Below are 24824 nucleotides of genomic sequence, written 5' to 3' on the forward strand. Positions count from 1 at the left end.
AAATCATAACTATTTATACAATGGGGTATAGGCCTATTGTACGGCATTCCAGCAGATCTTTTTAAATTCACTTTTAAACATCCAAAATGTAAGCATTTTAAAATCCAGGAAATTAAGATTTTCTGTTTTCTATGTTGATTTGTTTGCCGATATTCCCACAAACCACAAATATTAAACTACTGCCTTACTGTCCCATTTTTACATTTGTAAATGTTACACAAGATTTCCCTGTGTCTGATGTGTATCATTAAGAAACAAAGGTCAATATGACATAAATAATCTTTTACAACTTATCTGAATGACCTAGATGGATAATCCAGTTGGTGCTATGTAATGGTTGGAGAATGTGGATGATTTGCATACCAAATCCTGAAGGGTATAGGCCATCATTTTCTTTTTCAATGCTTCAACCAGTGCCATTTCTATAGCATCTGAGTCATATGTGCCCTGGCAGTTAGTGCAACACCACTTGGGTAATAACGTGCCATCCTGCTAAAAAAGCAAAAAATATAATTGATTAAGGACAAGTTCCACAAACACAGAGACTGACGCGATTTTAGAAATAAAGTTGTTGGTGTAATATTGTGGAAATATTTTGCAATCTTAAACAAAATCATGGGATATAAAAGCATGGAAATAGACATAATTAGTTGCATAATCAGCTTCAAATATTAATAAGAAAATGTGGCCAGTGATAGAAAACTAACTTATTCACAAGAAAAATTCAAAACATTTCAAATTATGAACATATGTTGTACATAATTCAATCCATCCTTATGGTTTTTACAAATATTTGGAAATGAGCCATAATTGTGTCTTGCAGTTGCAGTTATTTTATTACAAACACACTTGCCTTAAACAAATCATTATTTAGTATGAGTGTTTCTGGCATTTATTGTTCATCTCTCGCCACATTGCTGAACCACACACCTGTCCTCTCAAGTCTGCTCCACTATTTCATAGCTGGGCCTGTAACCCAAGTTCACTTTTGATTGACTCACTATTAATTGAATCAATAGTTCAATCACTACTGATTGAAGTTCACAATTGATTGAGATACAGCATGGAGTAGGCTCCTCTGGCCCTTTGAGCCATGCTGCCTAGCAACCCCCAATTTAACACTAGCCTCATCAGGGACAATTTACAATGACTAATTATCCTACCAACTGGTGGGTCTTTGGAATTTGGAAGGAAACTGGAGCACTCAGAGGAAATCCTCGCGATCACAGGAATAACGTACCAATTCCTTACTGGCTGCGGTGGGAATTGAACCCACGTCGCTAGTACCATAAAGCGCTGTGCTAACTACTATGCCACTATGCTGCCACACTTGCTTTATGTCCTTCACCATCACTTGGTTAAAACCCTGGAAATCTCTCTCTAACAACTTTGAGAGTACATCCACAATTCAAGGGCTGTAGTTCAAGAAGGAAATTCAACACCACTTTCTCAAGGGCAACAAAGGATAGGCAATTAAATACAGGCTCAGCATACAAAGCCCATATCCCTCGAATGAATAAAAATTTACTGCTTCTTAGTGAAAATGATGTGCACAGAAAATATTCCACGTGAACAGAAACTCTTCAATGAAATAAGATCAATTCCTCAGTTGTAGTGTAACAGTGTAGCCCAGTAAAAAAGCTGCCCTTCATATTGTCCACTGACAGTTCACTAATGTCATCCAAGGGACAACAAAATCCTATTTTCTACAGTATTTATGACAGGTTATGTCAAGTTTAGACTCAGTGCTCCCTCCCCTCTTGAAATACTGCCAGAAATGATGAATTACTTCTTACTAACCTGCAAGATGGAAGGGTCTTTGCAGAGATCCAAATCTCGGCAAAAGTTACAATTCCTGCAGATGATCTCAGGCACTATGTAGGACCGGCAAGGGTCCTTAAACTGTGCTTCTTCAGAGAATTCCCCCACATCGATTAGACGCAAGAGATCCCGTTTCAATTTGTTAACCTGATTGGTTATGTTTGAATCCAGAGACAAAATCTGTTTGAAGACAACAGTACATTACAAACGTGGCTTTTGTACACATAATAAACAGCAGCATGGTTATTTATTTATAATAAGAGGATGATTACTTATCCAAACTTCATCCTTTAGGAATAATTAAATGTGTAAGGGAATGAGAAGATTTCTATGAACAATAAGATCAGATACCCAAGAACAGCAGTCAGATGAAGCATGACCCTTATATTATGCATCAAACCTAAAGTACATGTTAAAAATGTTATAGAAATAACATTTCTAGGGGATACAAGAATCAGTATTGGTATTTTTGCTGATTCATAATATTTCAGATTCAAAACCCCTTTCAGAGATCTAAATGGAAACCGTCACTCTTTATTTTGTATTGCGAGGCGCCTGGCTTAGATGTTAAATTTGCCCTTACTGATCAACATTACAAGGTATTTTGGTCTTATTTTGGAAGCTAAATCTTTGAGTTGTGCACAAATTGGCTGATACTTTGTTTTTTGTCAAATTTCTTTGCCTTCAAACAAGATTTCACGTTGTGAAGTTACTCTAAAACTATCTCTCTGAAGGAAAATGATGCAAGTTCAAATTAACTGATTTATTGGTGGACAGCAGGGGAGCTCTGTGGCCTCAGTTGTAGTGAGGACTAGGTCTCAAGCCGTGGTGTCACTTGTTCACAACTGCCCGGGAGAGAAGCAGAGTCGGTGCATTCCACCAGAGGCGATGTGGTGCAGCTTCCAAGCTGGAGTTGACTCTGTCCCCTAGTGTTTGTTTGGCAGAAGACAAGCTGCATTGTGTTCAAATGCAGAGTGCTGCAACATTCATGGACTCAGGGTCTTGGACTGTATCTTTCGTGTAACTGTTGGTACAATGCATTGCACCTTGGCCCCAGAGTAATGCTGTTGTGTTTGGCCGTATTCATATGTAGTTGAATGACAACTGAACTTGAACTTTGAACCATTTACAACTGTCCTGCAGTTCATGTTCAAAGTGTTTTGATAATTCCAAGTTTATCTACTATCTGAATTAAAATTATCTCCAGTAGGAATTTGAACAATAATTCAAAGAAATGGATTACTAACCCAATATGTTACTGAATGCTACTAATGAGCAGCTACTAGAGGGAAAAAACAATTTACAGGGCTAAAGAGAAAGAATGCTCTACCAGCAACTAATCTGACCATCTTCTGAATTCTATGATTGCATAATAGATTCAAAAGAACATTATGACAGAGTTTCTGTCCAGAAAATAAACACTTATGCTCATCAGCAGTGAAATGAAATTTACCTAAAATGAAAATGCACGTTTTAGTTTTGCAACCTTCCTTCCAAAATAGCAAACCTAAAATAACATTTATTCCATATGAAGTGAATTTGCAGCTCCATTTGCCTCACCTTGCAGACTGATTTGATGAATTCCAGAGATGGATTATTGAATGGAAGATAGGAGCCTGGCAGAACTGGGAACATCTCAGAGGATTCAGTGGAGTGCCTGTTGCTGCTCACCTTCTTCTGAATCTTCTGGGTAATAGTGAAGAAGTTCTGTGTGAGCTCATTAGATACATATTCCTGAGAGAAGGTGATCAACCCTGCAGAATTGAAGAGCAAAAAGATACCTTTGCTACTCCCACCACATTGCATTCTTATGACAAGATTCACATTCTCATGTACTTAGCTAAACAGACTTCTCTAAAATACTTTATCAGTTATTGGTGACTATCTTAAATTAATTGATGATATGGGTTACTTCATGCTGCTCTACACCTAGTGGTTTGTAGAGAATCATTGGTTAGCTACAGCAGACTCACACCCGACTTACACACTGGTATTATGTAATATCAAAGTCAGGAAGGAAGTGGGAGATCAGACAAAACTGATTGACATTCTGATTGATAAAGTAAGTAGACTAAATGTTTTGGTTTTTTCAGCTCTATCATGGGTACTAGCCTTCAGAGTATCTGAGACATTTTCAAAGAGCAGTGCCCAGCATAATACAGGCCCTTCAGCCCACAACACTGTGCCGAACATGCACTTACTTTAGAAGTTACCTAGAGTTACCCATAGCCCTCTATTTTTCTAAGCTCCATGTACAAACTGTTCCCGTAAAGTTAAACAATTTCACAACATATGCCAGATATTAAATCTGATTCTTAACATACATAGTTATTTTTTTAGCATAAACAGCAGTTTAACATTTATGAAAAGTTTTGATCATAAATTATTTAGTTCCTTCTAAATATTTTAAAATCTGTCAAATGGTCAGAGGCATTTAAATACAATTTCAAGGCCGTTGCCTCTAGATCACCATGATAGCATTTTGACAGTCTGCTGCTGTCAAAGTGTCAGGAGCTACTGCTTGAGGTCAAGCATGCCCAACAAGACGACCATGGCAGTGACTCTAAAGTACAGCCAGGTTAGCAGGTTCATCAGAAGGAAGGATGAGGTACAAGCCAGTACAATGATCATAGCTGAGCAGTTCCAATCCTCTGTGATGTTATATGGCTGTAAACTAGGTAACAGTGTAACCACAAAGGTTCCATAAGTAGGCCTGACATTAATCTGAAATCATTCTTCCATTAAAATAAAAATGTTTGTGGCTGGATAAAGTACTCTTTAGACAGAAATCTGCTGAACACCTTCCAAATAGTGCCTTCAGAAATTTTACATGCATCTTAGATGGGATGTTGTGTCTTGGTTTAACACTGGCTTAACATCTTATCTCATCAAACTCAGCACTTCTTACAATGCTGCTTCCTGGTAGAACAGCATTGGCAGATCAGCCTGGGCTTTGTATTTCATTCGTTTAAAACAGAAATCTTCAGAGGCAAATGTGCTGTCATGTTGATGCATCTTGCATTAATGTTTGAGAGCTAATAGAGTGAAAACCACTACAAAACAGAATTTACTTTGATTCCTGCAGAAAATCTTTATTTCCAAGGCGCAGGATTAAAAAAAGCATAATCCTGCAATAATAAACACAAGAGGCTCTGCAAAGTTCAAAGTTCAAAAGAAAATTTATTATTGTAGTCACCATGTGAAACCATGAGATTCATAGGTTCATTTTCTTGCAGGCATGTTTAATAAAACCAATAACCATAATAGAATTATGCAAAAGATAAATTGTACAAATACAAAAGAAGAAAAAAATCAACAATAAATATCGAGAATATGAGATGAAGAGTCTCTAAAAGTAAGTCCACAGGCTGTGGGTACTTTTCAGTAATGGGGCAAGTGAAGTTGAGGGAAGCTGACTCCTCTGATTCAGAAGTCTAATGATTGAGGGGTAGTAACTATTCCTGAACCTGGTGATGTGGGTCCTGAGCCTCCTGTACTTTTTTAAAATATATTATTTTATTGTTTTATGTGAACAGACTTGAAAAAAACTAATGGTAAAAAAAAATATACAGCACAACCACAGCAAAATCAAAAATTAAATATTGAGCAGCAAAAGAGAAAAAAAATATAAAGGCAAAAAGTAAACATACACAGCAGAGGTGCACCGCACCAAAAATTCTCAGACCTCACGCCATAAGAAAGTTCAGTACAGGGCCCCATATCCTTTCAAAGATGTCCCCTCTGTCCTCATTACATAATCTCAGTCTCTCCAAATGTAAAGTGTTTGCCAGTTCTCTCAGCCACAGATCATATGTAGCCACTGAGACCATTTTCCACATTTGCATGGTAACTTCATAGCAGTCACCATTACTTTCTTCTTGACGGCAGCAGCGAGAAGAAAGCAGGACCTGAGATTTAGGGGATGATGGATGCAGCTTTCCTGTGACAATGTTCCATGCAGATCTGGCCCTCAGCAGACTGGGGATCTCATGGCTTATCGGGGCTGCTGGTTGGGAAAGACTGAATGATTTTGTGGGGACACACTTAATGCAATGCTGGAAATCCAGAGCAACACCCACAAAACAGTGGAGGAACTCTGCAGGTCAGGCAGCATCTATGGAGAGGTATTCCCCTCCACAGATGGACTGACCCACTGAGTTCCTTCAACATTTCATATGTGTATTCCTGTAATAAGTACAGCCTAAAATGCACATTACATGGCTCATAATATTTAAAATAATTTAAAAACTCTTCTAGAAGTATTCAGCCATAAGTAACAATATCTGTCTTTCTAAAACTGCTGTCTTAATTAATTAATTAAACAATTTGCCACCAGTTGGTTATTTTTGATTTCTAACATAATTCAAGAGATATTCTTATCTTCCTTAGGACAGTACTTCAAAATTATTTCAAAAGCTAAAGAAACATGCAGAATGATATAAAATCTAATGCTTCACTACAAGCAGAAAGAATTTTGTGCTTTAAATTTCCTACCTGCTGAAGTACCAGTTTCTCCTGCTGGATCTTGCGAGATTTGGCTGACTCCTCGCTGCTTGATAGGAGTACATCCTGGGGCACTGCGTCTCAGCTCTTCTTTCATGCTGTGGTACACAGCTACAATATATGCTACAATAATAGATTCCATTATAGTGAGGTATATTAGATTGTGTAATGAGTGATAAGCAACTCTAGTTAAGTGATCATTTGAATATTAACAATATAATCTCTGCAGTACCTGAAGTGGAGAACAGTTATTTGGATTCAAAGTGGCAGACTTCAATGATGAAATAAAAATACACAGAAAACAAGGCAAGTCTCTTCATGATAAAACATCAGGAAGATGCTTATTTTCATTCTCATCTGATAATAAAATTTGTACCATAACTTATACAATAAAAATGGATCAAATTTAATAAGATGTCCACAAAAATTTTAAAAACTCACATATTGTACATATTATTCAATCAGCAAGGAAAACTCTCAAAATGGTTCTAATTGTGTTCTTTCTTGTAAAAACTGGGTATATTTTATGCTTAATTTACAGATTTATTGTGAATGCAACCTACATGATGCTATGTGCCTGTGATGCTGCTACAAACAAGTTTTTTTTCCATTGCTTCTCTGTGCAAATGCATTGTGTATTTGACAATGAATGGGGAGAACAGATGGAGCAGATAGGGCTCATCAGTCGTGGCTGACAACTGAACTAGGAGAAGGAAAGTCTCGTACTCTCAGTCACTTCAGCCACAGAAATCGGCATAAGCACTGGCTTGATGAGCCTATAAGGCTCAGGACAGACTTCAACTTTTAATACGAATTAAAGGAACATTTTCATTTTCATGATTAATACACTGTATGCCACTCTCATTTGATGTCTCTGTAACCCCCCCCCCAGGGCTGAAGAACAATTGTAAGTACTGAGAAATTCATCAACCAGGTGAACAAAGGTGGGAGCCTTAATGGCCTTCACACATAGTATCTCAGTCACATCATCACTGACCAAACCTTAATGAACTGTCAGAAAGGGTTTGCAATAGGTGTGGAGGAAACCAACATGACTGATAAATCCCTTTCTCCCTAACACTCAGTGGCCACTTTATTAGATATTTCCTGTACCTAATGGAAGTGGCTGCTGAGTATACGTTCGTGACCTTCTGCTGATGTAGCCCATCCACTTCAAACTTCAACACGCTGTGCATTCAGCGATGATTTCTTGCACACCGCTTCTCTAAGGTGTGGTTATTTGAGTTACTGTCACCTTCCTGTTAACTTGAACCAGTCTGGTCATTCTTCTCTGATCTCTCTTATTAACAAGGCGCTTGCACCCTAAGAACTGGCACTCACTGGATGTACTTTGTTTCTCACACCATTCTCTGTAAAATCTAGAGACTGTTGTACATGAAAATTCATGGAGATCAACCATTTGAGATACTCAAACCAGGTTGTCTGGCACCAAAAATCATTCCATGGTCTAAGTCACTTAGATCACATTACTTCCTCATTCTTGTGTTTGGTCTGAACAACAGCTAAACCACTTGACCATGTCTGCATGCTTTTATGCATTGAGTAGCTGCCTCATGATTAGACATTATCATTAATGAGCAAGTGTACCTAATAAAGTGGCCACTGTGTGTACAGGGTGAAAGTGTACATATCCATGGCAGAATTGATTATCATAATCACTACGGAGTTCTTAAGTAGACAAAGGCGCAACTTCACATAAAACACCATCCATTATGTTAAATGGAATAAAATTAGAACAGATCAAAAGGATCAAAACTTTGCTTCCCAATAGTTTTGTGGGGCAACAGTAACAGCAAAACTATTTCGGCCATAACCTGCAATCTCATGACCTGGTAAATCCCTCACTAAGTTAATAAAGTGCTCGGCATCCATGACTGTTCAATGAGGGATGTTGAAAATAACAACTAGGTTCTTTTAAAGTGAATGCCAAATTCACTGAGCTGCAATACAAGAAATTATAACAAGTATCTGAAGTTAGGGCACAAGGTTCTGTCTAGAACAAGAGAAGACTTTAAAGTGACCAAAATCCTAACAAGTCAACCCATTAGACACTTAGAAGCAGACTTCTGGCAGCAGAAGCTTGAGAAAGAGGTCCATTTAACTGCTAGTTGACCATATTCTAATCCTTCCATACAATTGGCGATTGTGGGATCTTCCTTCAAATCAGCTTTAATAAAAAGGCCATGAGCCGAAGGAGCTGCACAGAAAAAGTCTCTCTGTCCACAAACAAGATTTATCCAAGGACATAATTTATGTTAATCATTTTCTTCATAGTCTGCTTGTATAAATTTCAGAAGAGCAAAGACTTTTAGGGAAATTGATCATGTGAGACAGTAATGTCAGAATAAAACTGACTACAAGCTTATCACATTTGGCTGACTCAGGCCACTAATTGAATGTTTGTCTACTGGATGAGGATGTTGTACCTAATATCTAAATGTGCAAGAATACCTTGTTTTGTACAATTGTTAAACGCATCAGAAGAGATACATAATGAGACGAAAGGGTCCCTCTCCCTTCTGCATATAAACATGCAGGTAAACTTGGGTGATTCCTTGCTCCACATCACTCTCCATTTGCTTGGATGAGTGTAGCACCAATAACACTTTGAAAGCTTGATACATCCAAGACCAAGTAGCCCCAGAACTAGCACCCCATTCAGTAGCTTAAACAGTCACTCCCTCCATCTTAGCAAGCAAGGACTGTTGAGTATAACACTATAGGTTACACTCAACATTAGCTTAGGCTAACACTCTGCAAATAAACGTATGACCACTTTGAAAAACAGAGTGTTCAGTGGCATGACCAGCTGCACTTGCATCCACTGTGATGAAGTGCTTTGGGAGGTTGATGATAAGGTTGGAACATCTGGTCAGTAAAGATATATACATCAGGATGCTCTTTATCAACTACAGCTCAGCATTCAATGACTGAAGTCACAGTCTCTGAGAAGCAATTCATTAACTAAGTCAACTTAGGAGTAACTCATTCACAATGTAAATATAATTAAATACATAAATTCAAAAAGTAAATCCATTAAACTTTTGGACTGCATATAGCATCTGGAAGCATATTTTAGTTGCCAACTTGCTTTTCATGTCATGCTCCTGAGTCTGCAGGATAAACAGAACTTGCCTGGATCTGCAATGCTTATTAGCCTATACACAATGAATAATAATTCCATTCACCTTGTTTTGGATTTTTGGCATATTTTAATAGGCATGATCTTTTGAATTAAGATCCCAGATAATCCAAAATGAAAGATTGCAGCAACATGTTTAAGGTATGGTAACATTTATCAACAATTAGTATCACTTATCAAACTTTTTATGATTCCTAGTAGTACTGACAAATATCCTTCTTGATAAATCTGCAGTGCTTATTCACTTATGGTGCAGATCTGCAAGCTGTATTAAAACTCTTGGGATAATTTGTGATTCATTACAATACGACCTGAAAAACAATAACCTAGATAATGTTTGGGTGCGTTACAATCATAAAAACAAAAACAACTGGAATAAATCAAAACAAAGATCGATGTTATAAAGCAAAATTATTTTAAATTACTTGGCAGCTATTGATGGGAGGGATAGAGAGAGAATATATTGACTCCAATTCCTTAAGTAGCAACCTTGAATTTTAAACAGCTATAGATAAGGATATGTTTGCATCTTGTGGGAGAAATCGGAAACGGCAAATTACAGTCTTAAGCAGAGAGAACTGGCAACAGTGGCTTTGGGCAAGTCCACATCTGATATGTGGAGGATGTTTAAAAACAAACTGGACAAACTACAGGACAGGTCTATTCTAGTGAGATACTGGGTAAGGATGGCAAGGGCAGGGAACCTTAGACGTTGGGTGGTGAACTTAGTCAAGAAGAAAAAGGAAAAAATATGCAAGGTTTAGGAAGCTAAAATCAAACAACCCTTAAGAATTATAAAGAAGCCAGAAAAGAACTCAAGGAAGGAATTAGGCAAGCCAGAAGGTGCCATGCAAAGTCCTCGGTAAGAAGGGTTAAAGAGATACATGCATCAAAAGCAAAAGATTAACCAGGGAGAGGGTAGGATGATTTTTTAACTGCATTGCATTTGTGGTTTCTAAATGACAATAAACTGAATCTGAATCTGAATCATTCTATGATTAAAGGTGGGAATACATGCTGGGGGCAGAAGATGTGAAGAAGGTGTTAAATGAATACCTTGTATCAGTATTTACAAAGGGGAATGTGGAAGATAGGGACAGAAGTGTGAAGCGTGCAACAAGCTAGGGCACTTGAAGATAAAGGAGTCACAAAGAAGAAAAAATCTACAGATGCTGGTAATCCGAGTAACTAAACTAAACTAAACTAACACACACACACACAAAATACTTGGCGGAACTCAGCAGGCCAAGCAGTACCTATGGAAATAAGTACAGTTGACGTTTCGACTAAAAACCCTTCGGCAGGACTGGAGAAGAAAAAGAGAGCAGTAAATTTAACAGGTGGGGGGAGGGGAGAGAGAACCACCACGTGATTGGTGAAACCTGGAGGGGGAAGGATGAAGTAAAGAGCTGGGAAGTTGATTGGTGAAAGAGACAGAAGGCCATGGAAGAAAGAAAAGGAGGCAAAGAGCACTAGTGGGAGGTGATAGGCTGACAAGGAGATGAGGTGAGAGAGGGAAAAAGGAATGGGAAATGGAGAAAGGGGGTTGGGGGGACATTACCGGATGTTTGAAAAATCGATGTTCATGCTATCAGGTTGGAGGCTACCCAAAATGGAATACAAGATGTTATTCCTCCAGGCTAAGTGTGGTCTTATCATGACAGTGGAGAAGGCGATGGATGGACATACATCAACAACCGCATTGGTGCTTCATTGACCGCATCATTGACTTCATCCACTTTGCCTCCAACTTCCACCCTACCCTCAAATTTATCTGGTCCATTTCCGACACTGCCCTTCCCCTCCTCAGTCTCACTGTCCACTGATGTCTAATACAAACTCACAGACTCTCACAGCTACCTAGACTGCACTTTATCCCACCCTACTACTTGTAAAAACGCCACCCCCTTTTCTTCATTCCTCCATCTCTGCCGTATCTGCTCACAGGATGAAGCTTTTCATTCTAGAATGAAGGAGATGTCCTCGGGACTTTCTATCTTCCACCATCAACGCTGCCCTCAGCCACATTCCTTCCATTTCACACATCTGCTCTTACCGCCATTCTCCCGCCAGCCTACCAGGGATAGGGATCCTCTTGTCCTCACCTACAACTCCACCAGCCTCTGCGTCCAGCATATAATTCTCTGAAACTTCTGCCACTTCCAATGGGATCCCATCACCAAGCACATCTTCGCCCTCCCCCCACTTTCCTTTTTCCGCAGGGATCGCTCCCTACATGACTCCCTTGTCCAGTCGTCTCTCCCCACTGATCTCCCTCCTGGCACTTATCTTTACAAGTGGAACAAGTGCTACACCTGCCTATACACCTCCTCCCTCATTACCATCCAGAGCCCTAAACAGCCCTTCCAGGTGAGGTAATACTTCACCCATGGGTCCATTATGGTCATTTATTGTGTTCAGTGCTCCTAGTGTAGCCTCCTGTACATCAGTGAGACCCGACCTAGTTTGGGAGACCGCTTTGCAGAGCATCTGTGGTCCATACACCAGAACAGGAACTCCCAGTGACCACCCAATGTAATTCCCCTTTCCATATGTCCATCCATGGCCTCCTCCACTGTCGTGATGAGACTACACTTAGGTTGGAGGAACCACAGCTTATATTCCATTTGGGTCGCCTCCAACCTGATGGCATGAACATCGATTTCTCAAACTTCCGGTAATGCCCTCCACACCCCTTCCACTCCATTTCCCACCCCTGTTTTCCTCTCTCACCTCATCTCCTTGCCCGCCTATCGCCTCCCTCTGTGCTCCTTCCCCCTTTTTCTTTCTTCCATGGCCTTCTGTCTCTTTCACCAATCAACTTTCCAGCTCTCTGCTTCATCCCTCCCTTCCAGGTTTCCCCTATCACCTGGTGGTATTCTCTCCCCTGCCCCCCCCCCCCCACCTACCTATCACCTCCTCTCCTCTGTTTTGTTTTTCCCTCCAGTCCTGCCAAAGGATTTTGGCCTGGAACATTGACTGCACTTTTTTTCATAGACATGCCTGGCCTGCTGAGTTCCTCCAGCATTTTGTGTGTGTTGTCTGAGATAAAGGAGATAGTGTTGGGTCTCTTAAAGAACATTAAAGTGGATAAGACTCAGGTCTGAATAGATTATTAACCTCTGGTTATTGACAGAGGCAAGAGAAGATCTCTGTCTCCTTTCTAGCCACAGGCAAAGTCTCAGAGGACTGCTGACGAGCTGATGCTGTTTGATTATTCAACAAGTGAAATAGGGATAATCCTAGAAATGAAAGACAAGTGACTATAGCTTCCAGGATTAGGGAAGTGGATGGGAAACTACAGGAGAGGATTTTTAGGGATAGGAATTGAGCATCTGAAAAACCATGATCGAATTGGCCTTGTGTGGGACAAGTCATGTCTTACTAACTCGATTGTGTTTTTTAGACTATGAAGATAACTCTGAGAATGTTATCTAGATGGATTTTAGTAAGCTTGACGAGGTCTCTCATGGAAGGATCAATCAGAAGGTGAATGCTGAATTGGCTATTTTGATTCAGATATGGCTTTCTCCATAGAAGACAGATGGTAGCAGTTGAAGGGATTTATTCTAGCTGACAGTCTGACACTACTGGTGTTACGCAGGGATCTGTACTGGGACCTCTGCTGTATATGATACAGTATATATAATGGGCCTGGATAAAAATGTAGATGGTTGGGTTAGTAAGTTTGCAGACGATACTAAGATTGTCTACATTGGCCACAATCTGCCAATCAGCAAAAGATATTGTGGGATGTAGAACAGTTGCAGATATAGGCAGATGGTGTGGTGTTCCATCCAGTTGAACGTGATGTGTTGCACTTTGAAAGTTCAAATGTAAAGGTACAGCACACTGTTAATGGCAAAACTCTCAACAGTGTTAATGTAGAGAGGTTCTTGGCATCCAACTCCATAGCTCCTTGAAAGCAGCTGCACAGGATGATTGGATGTTAAAGGCGACATATGGCACGTTTTTCTTTATTAGTTGAGGGATCAAGCTCAAGAGTCAGGAAGTTACATTGCAGGTTTACAAAACTCTAGTTAGGCTGCATCTGGAGTACTCCATTCAATAGTATTCAGTCTATTATTGGAAGGATGTGGAGATTATGAAAAGGGTGCAGAAGAGATTTATCAGGATGGACAAACTTTTTCTGGAGCAGTGGAGGCTGAGAGGAGATCCAACAGAGATCCAACCTTTTTTTATGCCACGGACCCCTACCACTAACAAGGGGCCAGTGGACCACAGCTTGGAAACCCCTGTGATAAAGGGTTAAGAGATTATGAGAAGAATATATAGTATCTTCCCCACCCCCGAGTCAAAATGTCTTGGGTATGCATTTAAAGTGAGAGGAGGAAGTTAAAAGGAGGTGGGGCAAGTTTTTTTTTTACATAGAGAGTAAATACGATGCCTGGGTTTTGTGGTGAAGACAAATATGATAGAGGCATTCAAGAGGCTCTTCGATAGACACATGAATGGGCAGAGAATAGTTGGAAATGGACTTTGTGTAGGCAGAAGGGATCAGTTTAGTTAGGAATTTAATTGCTATGTTAATTAGTTCAGTACAGCATTGTGGGTCAGAGTGCCTTTTTCTGTACTCTACTGTTCTACGTGCTATTGAGAAATGCAAATTACCTGAGACAATCATGAGGAAATAACTCTGGCACGAAGCATCCTGTGGTAGATACTGCATAATATTCCAGTTATTATCCAGAAGGTCTTCTACATTAATACTGCCTTCATCGTCCTCTGAATGAACCTCTTCAATATCATTGTCACTGTTTTCATCAATGTCAAGTTCCTCTGCTTCTTTATTACTCTCAGCCTTTACAAAACAGAAAGCATCACACAGATCAGTTTTGTTATAAAAGTAAAAACCAGAGTGATTAGCAAAGCAAACCATTTAATGCTGCACTCATTACTATCTTCTTTGGTGGCAGAGTTGAAATGCTCCATAATGGGCACAGCCTTATGAACTCTCACTTATTAGAACCCTATTTCAGGGACTCAGCTGGTGTCCTTTGTCTTTGCTTGCTGATCAATAGCAACTACTTTGAGACCTCAACTATCTAACAGGTAAGTAAGGGAGTTGTAAGTGTAGATGTTTTGCTACTCTACTGCCCTCAATGAGGTGTTGTAACATCAACTAGACAATCAGCCAAGCTTCATTCAAAAGCGTCATGACAGTCAGGAAATGGCCTCCTAGCTCCTTTGGTTTATTGCACTCAAAGGCATAACATAGTGAATAAGGAGTGAAAAATCAATGCTTCTGCTGGGGAAACAACAGGATGGCTTTAGTTAGAAACTTTTTTTGCTCCTAACATAAACCTCTGGCTTACAGCCAGACAATGTACTTTTATATTTTCTACTTCCTGGCTGTGCAGGAAGTGCCCTGATACAAATCTGAAACTGCTTATTAAAATAAAACCTGAATGAGCTTAACCTAAATCAACTACTTGAAAGGCAGAACAGCTGTTTTCCAGGGTGAGCTGCATGGAACTGTGCCACTGGCCTTGTGCACTCACAGCAGTAGATGGGGCTATGGGATTTTGCACAATCAGCATTTGGGTGACATCACTAAAATGTAGTGATGCAAATTCAAGGCTAACAAGAGTAAAATCAAATGCAACACTCAGGACAGGTCAAGGCACCAGGTGTATATATAGTAACAATGCTCTTGGGACATGTGACCTTCTACATTTCCCCAGCACCACCAATAACCATAATTAAGCTGAAAAGGCTACACGGTCTGGTACTATTGGTCAAGTTCAAATTCTTTGCCATCTGACTGTACGTCTGAAACAATGTTCCACAGGACTATGATGCACCCACAAAACATATCACACACAGCACATAAACCAAAATATTACCATAAATAAATTAACAAAATTCAAGACGAATGTAGTACGCAGCACAGGTAAACAGTAAACAGCTGTCCTAGAACTTATGAGCATGCACAAGAGAATAGGTTACTGGGATACAAGTAGGGCAATAGGATAGCTTTGAGAGCCAGTATAAACTGAATGGGCCGAATGCTCTCCTCAAATATACGTGGATTTATGGAATTCGTTGCCACATACAGCAGTGGAGGCCCAATCATTAAGGGTGTTTAAGGAGGAAATTAGTCAGAATATCAAGGGATTTGGGGGAAAAGCCGGAAATTGGAACTAGATGGGAGAATAGTTTAGCTCATGGTGGAGTGACAGAGCAGACTCGATGGGCCAAATGGCCTACTTCTGCTCCTTTGTCTTGTTATCTTGTGATATGAAAGTTCATGGAATGTTGGATCTTCATTCCAGGGTACAGAATATAAAATTAAAGTGAAATTATGATACAATTTCCCAGGGTGCTCATGAAACAACATTTGGAATATGGTTTTGGTTTGCATATTTGAGAGGGTATATACCTGCAGTGGAGGCAGTGCAGAGAAGGTTTACCGAGTTGAATCTGTGTTTGAGCTTATGTTGATATCTGTAGCAATGTGACCGACTCTTAAGCATACTCAAATGCTACCCAATTTTAGGAAGTAAGGGACAGACAATGCTAGCCTTGTTCATGACACTTGAACTCTAGAAATTAATACATTTTATGAAACAGCTGAAGCATTTTATTAGCAACCCCCCATGAATCATCTCCTATATAAATGTCCAGACTCAAAGTGATTTGTGGTTTTGGTTTCTGATGCGCTTTCTTGTACCAATTGTAAGCCCATAAAAAATCTATGTCCTGTGCACCATGAGATCCAGCAGCATAGTTATAGACCTTTTCCTTGAGCTTTTGATGAGTCATCACATGTGTAATGGAAAGATGAAGTATACCAATTATATTAATTCAATTAGAAGTAATATTCAGCCTTGAAATCCATTTACTGTTTCAATTCATCATAGATCAGAACCAACCTTTTAAATAATCACAATGACACTTGAGTAAAAGGTTTCTGGAAAAAGTCCTTTAAGTTGCAACCACTTATTCTTATATCAATACATACAGATGGACATTTCAAAATCAAATTGAATAATACATGACCTGCAAAGAGCATCTAATAACTTTAGATTAGACCACATACCTCTCCATCAAGATTGTCAAAATGAATTCTTCCCTTAATACCTCCATAATTGGCTGGATCCATCCAAAGCATGAACTCCCAGCAGCGAGAAAATGAGATGGAGAGGGAATGAAAAATCTCACGGGAATGAATGCTGCAATTTTGAATTTTTTTAAAAAGAGAGAAATTATATAATGTATTTTTTTCCAGAAATGCTGTAGAACCTCTGATTGCTAAATTAGGACACTAATTCCAAAAGACAGAAAATATAAAACAAAGATCCATCAAATTTCCCAGATCTCTCTCCTAGTGACATAAGCTCAAGACCAGTACTCAGCTTTTCTCTCACCGAGTCTTATCTATAGCGAAATATGAAATCAGTACATCAAATATGAAGCTACAACATCCACAACTATTTGAAAAACTGAATAACATTCAAGAAGCACCACAGTGCTACTGAAGTTCAGGGTGGAGTCTGCAGCTCAATTCTGGCACCTTCGTTAAGGAGTTTGTATGTTCTCCCCATGAGAGAGTGGGATTTCCTCTGGGTGCTCTAGTTTCCTCCCACAACCCAAAGACATACTGGTTAGTAGGTTTACTGGTCAATGTAAATTGGCCTGTGTTTTAGCAAGGATTAAATAGGGATGTTGCTGAGTGCTTCAGTTCATTGGGCCAGAGCGGCCTGTTCCATGCTTTATCAATAGATAGACAGACAAATAAAAACAGATTTATTGAGTCATTACCTGGGCACGTCTAAATCAAAGGATAAACTTGAAATTGTACAACACTTTACTACATGCCTCAAATAATCCGTAGCTTTTGATGAATTGAGTATTGTCACTGTCAAACTGGTTGGCAATTAAAGGCCAATTTTGGTAGTGGTGTTTACAATAAGATATTTTAATCTAGCTTGAAGAGAGCTATAAAATCTTGTACATTTATCTGAACAGGAATTAATGCCATATTACGATGTCGCTTAGAATTATTAGCTACTTCAGATAAGTCAAGCCACTTTCCCTTTCACATCCAATTGCAAGCAAAGATTCTGTATTTAAGACCATTATTTGATTTAAAATAACCAATTCAGAAGAAAGAGTCGTGCCAGTAAACAATTGAAGCCAATCATTCTGAACAGCACAGCCACAGATGCTAGGAGCTTGGTGGCTGGGTGTAGCAATGAGAATTTGCTATCAATTTTGACCAGACATAAAGCACTACTATATAGATGTTCATACAAGAAGAATGGAAAGAAAAATCAAAAAAGTATACATGTACTTTTGTGGCATTTTCAGAGTAATGCAAATATAAAGTTCCAATCTGAAATAACATTGTTTTTTTTTAAGGGAAACAAAATCCATCTCTGCTAACAGGCAAATGCTTAAAGCATGTTCTTACATGCAACTTTTGAAAACTTATCATTGTTAATTAAAAAGCCTATTTGTATTATTACCTTTTTGTGATATATTCCACATATCCTATTGAATCTTCAATACGCCGCTTTTTGGTGCACAGTATTATACGATTGAAATTGGCATAGATCACAGATGAACCCAATTTTTTGAACTCTGCTACCAGCCTACATGATTGAAAAATATCAAAATAGCTTTTAGCCAACTTGCATGCATGCTTGGCGTAACTTGTTTCTTAACAATTTTACACTTTCACTTTATAGTGCAAGTTGAAATTTGTACTATAGTTCAACACTAATGTAGGAACAGTGACTTAATGGATTTATATATATATTTCTTATGCTAACACATGATGAAAATTTGAAGCAGGTATTTCTTATGTGAATACAAGATGAAAATTTGAACTAATTTGCTACATTACCTCTTCCACTAACTTGTTATATTCTTTCCGATTAACTAATCTATTGTAATCTCTTCAGCTCAATTTCCCTGTTGCTAAAATATGCTTCCTTCTCTTTATAAAATCTGTTTTCCAGTTAAGGTTGCAGAGGATGTGATGAAGTATTAGTCCAAAAATTCTAGTGAAAGGTGTTTGTCTGATTTTTACCAATAAGTGAATACAAGTGCAAAAGTTTCTCTAGATTAGAATAACAGGAAGCTGACAATTGCTTAGGTGGTGGTATTTATCACTGTGCACAAAAGGAACCTCAAAGGAAATACTGATAAGATTAACACAGTATGTTGCTACAGATCTTCCATATTGTGGTGAATTGTCAATTAAATATTTACAAGAAAACGAAACAGCAATAATAAAATACAAAAGTTTTGTAGGTGTACACCTTTCTTGCAGATGCAGGATACATTAACCCAAATTATTCAAAAATCAAAATAGCTGATACTCAAAAGGACGCCAAGTTTTCCTTACAATGCAACTACCACCATCTTATTTTTCTTTAAACAAAAGCTAGTATTATCTTAACTTAATTGTGCAATGATCCATGAAATCACATGACAAAATATATATTTTCCTCATCCTGCAAGGAAAATGTACAACTGCAGAACATTTCTTTCGTATTTGATTTTGTTATTGTTGTTTTGTTTTCTTGTAGGTTGTTAATTCACAATCCACCAAAATATGTTAGATTTAAGACCATAAGATATAGGAGCAGAATTAGGCCATTTACCATGGTGAGTCTGCTCCGCCATTTCATCATGGTTGATCCATTTTTCCTCAGCCCCATTCTCTTGTCTTCTCTTTGCAATCCCTTCATGCCCTGACTAATTAAGAATCTATCAATCTCCGCCTTAAATATACCCAATAACTTGCCCTCCATACCTGCCAGTGGCAACAAATTCCACAGATACACCACTCTCTGGCTAAAGAAATTCCTTCTCATCTCCATTCTAAAAGAACACCTCTCTATTCTGAGGCTGTCTCCTCTGGTCATAAAATCCCCTACCACAGGAAACATTCTCTCCACATTCACTCTACTGAGGCCTTTCAACATTCAATAGGTTTCAATAAGGTTACCTCTCATTCTTCTGAATTCCAGTGAGAAGAGGCATGGAATCATTTTCATGAACCTCCTTTGAATCCTCTCCATTATCAGCACATCCTTTCTTAGATAAGGGGCACAAAACTGCTTACTATACTCCAAGTGAGGCCGCATCAGTGTTTTAAAGCCTCTATATTACATCCTTGCTTTTATATTCTTTTGGAGTGAATGCTAACATCTCATTTGCCTTCCTCCGCAATGACTCAAGCTGCAAATTAACCTTCAGGGAATCCTGCACGAGGTCCTGCACTTGTTGCTTTGCACCTCAAATTTTTGAGTTTTCTCTTCATTTTGAAAATAGTCTACGCTTTTATTTCTTCGAACAACATGCTTGACCATACACTTCCCAACACTGTATTCCATCTGCCACTTCTTTGCCTATTCTCTTAATTTGTTGAAGTCCTTCTGTAGCTACTCTGCTTCCTCAAAACTACCTGCACCTCCACCTACCTTTGTACCATCAGCAAACTTGGCCACAAAACCATTAATTCCGTCGTCCAAATCATTGACATACAGCATAAAAAGAATTGGCCCCAACAGAAGTGACCCCTGTGGAATATCACTTGTTACTGGCAGGCAACCTGAAAAGGTTCCCTTTATTCTCACTCTTTGCCTTCTGCCAATCAGCCAATACTCTATCCATATTAATATCTTTCCTGTAATACAATGGGCTCTAATTTTGCTAAGAAGCCTCATGTGTGGCACCTTGTCAAAAGCCTTCTGAAAATCCACATACACAACAACTACCGATTCCCTTTTGTCTATCCCGCTTGTTATTTCTTTAAAGAATTCCAATAGATTTGTTAGGCAAAATTTTCCCTTATCATGTGCCTCCAAGGATCCCGAAACCACATCCTTAACAACCAACTCCAACATCTCCCCAACCACTGAGGTCAGACTATCTGGCCTATAATTTTCTTTCATCTGCCTCTCTTGCTTTTTGAAGAGTGGAGTGGCATTTGCAAATTTCCATTCCTCTAGAACCATGCCAGAATCTATTAATTCTTGAAAGATAATTACTAATGCTCACACGAGGAAATCTGCAGATACTGGAAATTCAAGCAACACACACAAAATGCTGGTGGAACGCAGCAGGCCAGGCAGCATCTATAGGGAGAAGCTCTGTCGACGTTTCGGGCCGAGACCCTTCGTCAAGACTAATTGAAAGGGAAGATAGTAAGAGATTTGAAAATAGGAGGGAGAGGGAAAAATGCGAAATGATAGGAGAAGACCGGAGGGGATGGAGTGAAGCTGAGAGCCAGAAAGGTGATTGGCAAAAGGGGTACAGAGCTAGAGAAGGGAAAGGATCATGGGACGGGAGGCCTAGGGAGAAAAATTACTAATGCTTTCACAATCTCTTCAACCACCTCTTTCAGAACCCTGGGTTGAACACCATCTGATCCAGGTGACTTAACTATCTTCAGACCTTTCAGTTTCCCAAGAACCTTCTCCCTAGTAATGGCAACTTCACACTTCTGCCCGGCACTCTCAAACTTCCAGCATACTGCTACTGTTTTCCACAACGAAGACAAATGCAAAATACTTATTCAGTTCACTTGCCATTTCTTTGTCACCTTTTACTATCTTGTCTAGCATCATTTTCCAGTGGACCGATATCTAGTCTCACCTCTCTTTTACACTTTATACAGAAGAAACTTTTGGTATCCTCTATTATTGGCTAGCTTACCTTAAAAGCTTCCAAATATTTGAAGTTTCCACTGCTTTTTGCTGTATTATGTGCCCTGCCTTTGGCTTTTATGTTGGCTTTGACTTCTCTTGTCAGCCACAGTTGTGGCATCCTGCCTTTGGAATAGTTCTTCCTCTTTGGGATGTACAGTATATATCCTGCACCTTCCGAATGCTCCCAAAAGTTCCAGCCATTGTTGCTCTGCCATCATCCCTGCTAGTGTTCCTTTCCAATCAATCTTGGTCATCGCCTCTCTCATGCCTCTGTAATTCCCTTTACTCCACTATAATAGTGAAATATCTGACTTTAACTTCTTTTCAAATTGCAGGGTGAATTTTATCATATCATGATCACTGTCCCCTTTACCTTACGCTCTCTAATTAATTCCGGTTCATTACACAACATCCAATCCAGAACAGCTAATTCCCTAGTGGGATCAACTACAAGCCATCTCGTAGGCGTTCTAGAAAATTCCCATCTTGGATCCGGCATGAACCTAGTTTTCCCAATCTATCTGCATATTGAAATCCTCTGTGACTATCACAACATTATCTTTTTTTTACATGCATTTTCTATCTCCCATTCTAATTTGTAGACCATATCTTTACTACTGTTTGGGGGTTTGTATATGGCTCCTATCAGTCTTTTACCCTTGCAGATCTTTTCCTCTACCCACAGCAATTCTACATCTTCTGATCCTCTATCCCAACTTTCTAATAGTTTGATTTCAATCTTTTACCATCCCATCTCTGCCCACCTGGCTGTTCTTTTGCTACAACATGTATCCTTGGACATTAAGCTCCCAGCTATAAGCTTCTTTCAGCCACAATATATACCAATCTGTAACAGTGTTACATGTTCATCTACCTTATTCTGCATACTGTGTGCATTCAAACACAACTTCTTCAGTCCTGTATTCACCCTTTTTGATTCTGTCCACCTTTTACATTGCAACTCATCTGGTTAACTGCAATTTTGCAGTTTTGTCAGCTTCTACTTGCTAACAGGAGAGGCTGATTTATAGCAACATACAGCCATTTTAGTACTTCCTTTGAGGTTCCTTTTGTACACAGTGCTAAATTCCACCTCGTAAGCAAATATCAGATGGAAACTCACACCACTAGAATTTCTGAAATTGACATTTTCTTTTACAGTTTATTCTGATATTCTGTACTCTATAATATGCCCTTCAAAACTACATGATACAATGTTGAATAATAACTTGAGACACAAGTGATCTTTATTTATAGTGTTAATTTCCATTATCACCGGGAAAATAACAGTCATCACCAGTCGAGCAAATAAATGTGTAAGAGAATGCTGAAAGTACTGAGCAGTTCCAGTGTCATCGGTATAAAGAGAAACAGAGCTAACATAATCAACTTGCATCAGAACTTACATTGACTAAATTTTAATGTGGTTTTCTCTCTCCACACAGGCAGCCTGACCTGAGTATTGCCAGTCAAGAGAAAATCTGCAGATGCTGAAAATCCAAGCAAAACACACAAAATTCTGGAGGATCTCCACAGGCCAGGCAGCATCTATGGAAAAAAGTACAGTAGACGTTCCAGGCCAAGACCGTGCTAAAGGATCTTGGCTCGAAACATCGACTACTCTTTTCCATAAATGCTGCCTAGTCTGCTGAGTTCCCCCAGCAATTTTTGTGTGTGTTACTTGAGTATCACAGAAATCTGTTTTGAATTCTGGATTTCCAGCACCTACAATTTTTTCTTCACCTTAAGATATTTATATGTTGTTTGTTTCAGCTTGTGTTACATGAACTTCAAGAGCCAATATACTGCACAAATTGATTCATCATTAACTGCACCAATTAGAAAACATTCTATCACTAGAGTTCTAGACAGCAAATAAAGTGTCCATTTAGTAGGAGCTTATAAGGAGCTCGTGAAAACTTTAAACTGATGCATTAAGAATATTATTCAGCCACCAGAAAATGCTGAAAAGCTTAACTAGGCTTATATTTCATTCTTTAGTGTCCACTCTCCCACATCATTCTTTTATAAACTTACTGCAGAAACAGCTTCTTCATCATGTTTTGAAGTGTGCGATGCAGTGCGGGGTCATACAGCAGTGAAGAGGGAGAACGCAGCCAACGATAAAAGTGCATTACTTGGTTATCAGCGTACATATTCTGATAGTGGGTGATCTCCTTAACCCAGCCTACAACCATACTCTTCAAAATTCTGCAACAATGAGAGACAAGTACTCATGAGTTATAAAGCAATGTTTTATGAAGCCCATAATGTACAGCACTCACACCCATGTTTAACCATTCTACAGAATGACATAACTAAGTAGACCTTAGCTGGTAGGAGGGGGGAACAAGGGCAATGTAATGTGTTGGTACAAACTTTCCATTGTTAGATCTGGAGACGATGTTGCCCAGAAGCTTCCTTGGAAGTCAAAAATGATACACATTTTATTATATGTTCATAGTATCGGTCAGCCTGCATCAGTAAACAAGGCAGAGAGGTAACAAAGGAAGCATAACTGAAAATAGTTGTAACAAACTTGAAATGAAAAGGCTGCAACAATGGGATGTGAGCACATGCTCTGCCTTCTTACAACAAACCAGTTTGAAGTAAAAACAAAACTGTTTAGCAAGTGAATCACACTTCATTTTTGCAAATGAACTACAGAAACAGAGAATCAAGTACAGTGGATTCCGATTAACTGGGCCATCAGTTAATTGGGGCAGCTATTTATTTGGGGCAACTCTTAAAGAACAAAAACTCATTCGAGAAAATAGCTGGGATTCTCTTTGTTTATTTGTGACACAATGCTGCTTAATTGGGGCAGGAGGCTGTTGCTAAACCGGTTCTAACTAGCGTCATTTGTGTGCACTAATGTGGCTGTTAAATGCTACACCATGCTTAGTGAGCAGTTTTTTTTATATGATAGCGTCAGTTGCACGTGTTTGTTCTCAAAAATCAGTGATGTTTGTCACTGATAGTTGGAAAGAAATAACAGTAAGACAATTCCAAACTGCTTTGCTCACATCTGTTTCATGCATTCAGGCTTGGAGATACCAGAAACAGCCAGTAGTGAAAATGGAATTATTTTATTACTTCAGCAAAAAGTTCCAAAGATTCAAAGTTTATTTACTATCAAAGTCTGTATGCAGTATACAACCCTGAGATTCGTCTTCCCACAGATAGTCATGAAACAAAAAAAAACACACCAACGTATTTATTCAAAGAAAACGCTAAATATCCAGCGTGCAAGAGAAAAAAACAAATTGCACAAACAGCAAAAACAAAACAGAATATAAAGCATCAAACCACAAAGTCATTGAAACGGTCTAGGAATGTTCAGTTTAGTTCCGATCAGTTCAATTTAGTGCTGTATTATGAGTTGACTGCAGGCTGCAGAGCCAACCAACTCTGATCAAAATTGCTCAAAACAGAAATTTTTAAAAAAGAGTAACCAGAAACACACATAACATATAATCTAATCCACAAACCACTTTGATTAAACCTTGCTCAATAACCAAAACTTCAGCAGCATTGAGAGCGTAAGAGAAAGAGAGACAGAGAGACACACACACAGACAGAGACAGACCAGTCAAATGTAGCCACCTTCTTCCAGGAGCAACAAATGAAAGAGAGAGTCAAGCGCAGGC

The 24824-nt window shown here is 39.0% G+C and overlaps 1 protein-coding gene across 1 annotated transcript in view; it reads right to left on the bottom strand.

Moving 5' to 3' along the window:
- Positions 1-24824, bottom strand: part of pole (polymerase (DNA directed), epsilon) — a 146518-nt gene that overhangs the window by 12441 nt on the left and 109253 nt on the right. Inside the window, exons 40-47 of the mRNA XM_059988023.1 lie at positions 23212-23385; positions 17980-18105; positions 16551-16683; positions 14120-14309; positions 6316-6447; positions 3382-3575; positions 1801-2001; positions 364-492 (exon numbers count right to left, since the gene is read on the bottom strand). Coding sequence (XP_059844006.1) covers positions 364-492; positions 1801-2001; positions 3382-3575; positions 6316-6447; positions 14120-14309; positions 16551-16683; positions 17980-18105; positions 23212-23385 — 1279 coding nt within the window. The remainder of the gene's footprint in view (positions 1-363; positions 493-1800; positions 2002-3381; positions 3576-6315; positions 6448-14119; positions 14310-16550; positions 16684-17979; positions 18106-23211; positions 23386-24824) is intronic.

The sequence above is a fragment of the Hypanus sabinus genome, chromosome 13, assembly GCF_030144855.1.
Source record: "Hypanus sabinus isolate sHypSab1 chromosome 13, sHypSab1.hap1, whole genome shotgun sequence".
Classification (NCBI taxonomy): domain Eukaryota; kingdom Metazoa; phylum Chordata; class Chondrichthyes; order Myliobatiformes; family Dasyatidae; genus Hypanus; species Hypanus sabinus.